General features: G+C 37.0%; 1 protein-coding gene across 3 annotated transcripts in view; it reads left to right on the forward strand.

Annotated features, from left to right (window-relative positions):
- The window catches only part of LOC137992640 (IQ domain-containing protein H-like), a 93,556-nt gene that overhangs the window by 36,256 nt on the left and 52,300 nt on the right, over positions 1–5,000 (forward strand). For 2 of the 3 annotated variants that reach the window (XM_068838097.1, XM_068838099.1), the window contains exon 4: positions 1–136. This exon is cut by the window's left edge and continues 67 nt beyond it. In XM_068838097.1, the coding sequence (XP_068694198.1) occupies positions 1–136 (136 nt within the window). Of the gene's footprint in view, positions 141–5,000 lie in introns of all 3 variants that reach the window. The other variant, XM_068838098.1, reaches the window with a different exon arrangement.

A 5,000-nucleotide genomic window follows, 5' to 3' on the forward strand; every position in this document is an offset into this window, starting at 1 on the left:
CAAACTCCTTGGTATGAAAGCGCAGAGACTGGACAGAGATGATTGTGGCTCTAAATCAACTCCAAATGAAGAAGACAAAGACAACATTGAAAACCGCTACAAAATTGTAGTACCTGATGCAGTGGACAGGTTTCCGGTTGGTGTGTTACTTTATAACATAGATAGACTGATACATGTATCCTTTATTTTTCCGTGGACATATTCATGAACAATGCAACAGGCCACTTCGGAAAATGCCATAATACTCTTTGTTTGTCCCCCAAATTTTGCATAAGCATTGTTTTTGTTTTCTCTTGGGACCATTGTAAGTTTCTCTTCCATTGTAAGTCCCAAGAGAAACTGGAAACAATGCTTATGCAAAATTTGAGGGACAAACAAAGAGTATTATGGTATTTTCCGAAGTGGCCTATACACATGTACGTATAATCTGAGAAAAACAAATGAAATAGTGCACCTACTCGTTCAATACGAAACAATACCTAAAAGTAAATCGAATGCAATTTATTTTGTGTATTTTTATATTTAATTTCTCCACTTCATGTAAATAATTCAGAAAATAAGGTTAGTATTTGAAAAAAAAAATTACACGGAGAGGAGAGGGGCACATCTAGGCTAACTAATATTGTGCCTCAGTTCGCTAGATTACTACTACAACGGTGAAAAGTTGATAATCATCATGAAATAAAAGAAACAAAAGACGTAATAATAAAGAAAAGTGCGATATTTAAGTATTTGTTTAACCTTATATAAAAAAGTAGGGTAAAATGAGGGAAAATTAATAAATGTTACACAAGTGAGATATACAGAGCAAGTCCGTGCCAATGAAGCAGTATAAGTATTTTCTAATTTAATTTGGCAGACAATGTCTAAAAACCAGTTGAATTTTTCGTTTTTTTTTTTTCGTCATATTTTTCTTTGTAGTCACAAATGTGCATACCGCATGGTTAGTAGATTTACCTGTTGATAAGAATCCCGTATGATACACCCGGAGCCCTTGTGCCTCAAACTCGGTCCATCGTTCCTCGGGAGCTAGTGAGTTTCCACTGAACCATCAAAGCAACTGAGATTGCATAATGGTTGGCTTTATATTTAACTTTCACGTGATTTCGAAAATGGCAGCCACCTTTGACGACATGAAGCAACGCTTTGGTTGAGACAGTTGTAGACAGAATTTGCGGTAGTGAGGCAGTTTACATCACCTCCAAGAAAAAAAGATGAAAAGGTCAAGGTCAAGGTCAAGTTCGGGTGTGAGAACATCGTCGGGTGCGAGTTTATACAGAGTTTTTTACAGAGTCTAACTAAATAGAATTTAATCTCAAGAATGAATTTAACTGTAGAAAGTTTAAAAGAGTTGTGGACACAAGAATTTCTTCCTAATATCCGAAAGGAAATCCGCAAGGAAACTCGTCTCCTCTACCTCAATAAAAGGTTTGACGAAATTGAAAAGTCCCAAAATTTTATTTCAAAGCAATACGACACTGTGATATCGACGATCACGAACTTAAAAGAACAAAACGAGGGGGTGAAAAGCCAAGTTCAAGAGATCGAGGAAGACATAAACAAGCTTCGCAACGATGGTTATAGTGTGGAGGTCAAGTTGGTTGAAGTCGAGCAGTACGCGCAAAGGGACTCTCTGGAAATAACAGGTATTCCAGTCGTACCTAACGACAACCCAGCGTTGCTGGTGAAAGAAGTGTCTGAAATTATGGGAGTAGATCTCAATGTAAACGATATATCGATCGCTCATCGTTTACCGCCAACGAAGAAAGTGAAAGACCGACTAATTGTTAAATTCACTCGAAGAGAGAAAAGGGATGAAATCTACAGCAAGAGGAAAAACGTAAAATCCAAGCGGGCTAAAGATCTCCCGTTTGCCAGCCAGAATCTGCGGTTGTAAGTCATAAAGCACAAATCCATGTCAACGAAAGTTTAACGCCATACAGAAAACGACTACTGGGCAGAATTTTACAATTCAAGCGCGAACACAACTACAAGTTTATTTGGACGGCCAATGGTAAAATACTGCTGAAGAAAACGGAGAGCTCTACTACGAAATGTTTTGTAACCCATGAGGAATTCGAAGAGTTGCTTGATCAGTCTAATTAATTAGTTATCAGTTTAAGGGCTTCTTTCAACTAATTGCGGAGGTAAATATGGCTGATTACCAGGAAAACGTAAGTAGTTGTTTACCATTTTATGATTTAACTGATAGGGAATTTAATGCTATGGTTGGCAACTGGCCTGATAGGCGCCATGATCTTGACCTATACGATCTCTTCCCAAATCCAAATAAATTCGACGAGTGCGACCCAGATCTAATGTTAAATACCCCTTTCTCAGAATATTATTCAGTCTGTGGTTTTAATAAAATGCTAGACAATTTAGATGTAAAATCTTTTTCAATTCTTCATTGCAATATTAGAAGTTTATCTAAAAACCTAAATCTATTGGAAGAATTATTATGCTCCCTTGACTCTAAGCTGGATATACTTGGAATTACTGAAACTAAACTAGGTGAGAAATCTATTTCTAATGTTAATATCAGAGGCTATAATTTTTTTCACACGGACTCGCCAACAAATGCAGGCGGAGCTGCTTTATACATAGCTACTGATCTTACAGCTGTACCAAGGCCTAACATTAAATTTGATTTAGCACTAGTTGAATCCTGCTGGGCAGAAATTGATACTGGTGAAGGTAAAAAGAAGATGATAATAGGCTGTATTTATAAGCATCCCACCTGTAATTTAGAACAGTTTCGCAACCAACTAAATGATATAACAAAACAATTAATCCCAATAGACACGAAATTTACATCTTTGGAGATATGAATATAAATTTCCTGAAATTTAGTGAACTTACCCAAACTGAAGACTTCTTAGATATGCTTTATGCTAATAACATCTTGCCGATCATTACTAAACCTACCAGGCTTACTGATCATACAGCAACACTCATTGATCATATATATACAAATTGTTTACAAAATTTTACAGCAGGAATTCTGACAGTTGATATAACAGATCATCTCCCAATTTTTGCATAGTTAGAACCCAACCTATACGGAATATAATAGTCACAAAAAATATTTTCAAGACTATTCTAAATTTTACAAGGATCTATACTTAGATGATATAAAACTGATATAATTGGCATGAAATCCTCAACCCAGAAAAGAATCTAAATGAAAAGGTACAAGAGGCAATGAATACCCTGAATAAGATTGTAGATAAACATGCGCCGTGAAGCTGGCTAGCCAAAGCAAGCAAAGGCAACTTAATAAAACCATGGCTCACGCAGGGTATCCTAAAATCGGTAAAAAGGAAACAGAAAATGTACGGAACACATTTCCTAAGCAAGGACTTACAAAAAATCGGGGAAATACGCATTACGCAGCCATTCTTTCACATCTTAAGAATAAATTAAGACAGAATATTATGGTATGTAATTTTTAAAGTACAAAGACAACCTTAAGCAAACTTGGAAACTTATTGGCACCCTTATTAAAAGGAAAACTAAAGGTCACTCTCCCCACGAGAATTATTCACAATAACAGGACTTTTACACAAGAAAAGGATATTGCTGAATTATTCAATGACTTCTTTGTAAATATTGGGCCAACTTTAGCAAAGGAAATCAAAACTGATCATACAGACCCCTTGAAATTACATAGAATCTACACCATCAAACAGTTTTTATCTTGCTCCAGTAATCCAAACACAAGTATCTACATTATTTGCTGGACTAAAAGAAATAAAGCATCCCTAAATGTTCCTAACACAACTTATTACACTTGCAAGTGGACAGCTCTCTGCACCCTTCACTGAAATATAAAATGAGTCGATACTATCAGGGGAGTTTCCTGAAATCGTTCATGCCTTTCTTTCTTTTGCCTTTCATTGCCTCATTGCCTTTCTTCGCATGCCTGTTGCCACCTTTCAGGTTTTTTACTGCGAGGGACTCTTGGATCAGGTTTTTAACCACTTTGTTCACTTTTGTGGATGAATTGGAGGGGTTGAGTTGTCTCCTAAACTGCTTAACTTGCTTGGTTGACTGTTCATAATCTCTACAGACTTTTACTGCTATCTCGAGTATCAAACTATCCACCCTAAGGAGTAATTCTTGAAGTTTTTCAGTCACAGTAACACACCTTCATCTCTCACTATTCTGTCTTTCTCATGAAAATTGCAGGACCCTGCACTCGTTTTGAGCCCCGTAAGGAATTTGTCAAACGGCTCTTGGTATGGAGTGTTCGAAAACCTATGCGACTCGAGGACTTCATTGTCTCTTTGGATAACATTAGTTCTCTAAGGCTTCCAGTACTTAATCCGGCTTAAGTTTTCATCGTCACTTTCCCATGCGATGGTGCCATACACTTCTAACACTCGAGGACCCGCACAGTTCAAAATGATCGCGCTTTGTACCTTTCCATCCTTTGCGGATGAACCAGAAGCGGCCAAGTACACCTCCGTTGACCTTTCCCTCGCTTGTAATTCTCTGATACGTTTCCCAAATTCACCTCTAGTTGGGGTTGAATTCTGAAACTGTCTGGACCACTGCCACCATTTACCCCATAAGGTGGATAATTCAGGCGAGGATTGAACACAACAAACAATTAATAAACAATCGTCATCTTACATTCAGCACATGGTCGAACTACATGAATATAGGCATGCGATGTGAACATACTCATAACCTTACTTACATATCAATACCAACTATTTGCTCTGTTCTGAATTTCAGAGTAATGATTCACAGTATCAAAAGTGGAGAAACAAAGAAAGTACATAGGCACCTTTATCAAGGGAGGCGTAATTTCTTCTATTAAATCGACTGAACAGCCAATGGTATTTTCTACGTGGCCGAAATGTGGAATGAAGATATCTTCAGTAACAAGGAAAAAGACATATTTGATTAAGTACATTTTTCAAATATTTTGCTAAATAACAGGAAGTAATGATAAAAGGCGATAATTAACACACAAAAATCGAGAACCTTGT

The sequence above is a fragment of the Montipora foliosa genome, chromosome 2 (assembly GCF_036669935.1).
Source record: "Montipora foliosa isolate CH-2021 chromosome 2, ASM3666993v2, whole genome shotgun sequence".
Taxonomy (NCBI): Eukaryota; Metazoa; Cnidaria; class Anthozoa; order Scleractinia; family Acroporidae; genus Montipora; species Montipora foliosa.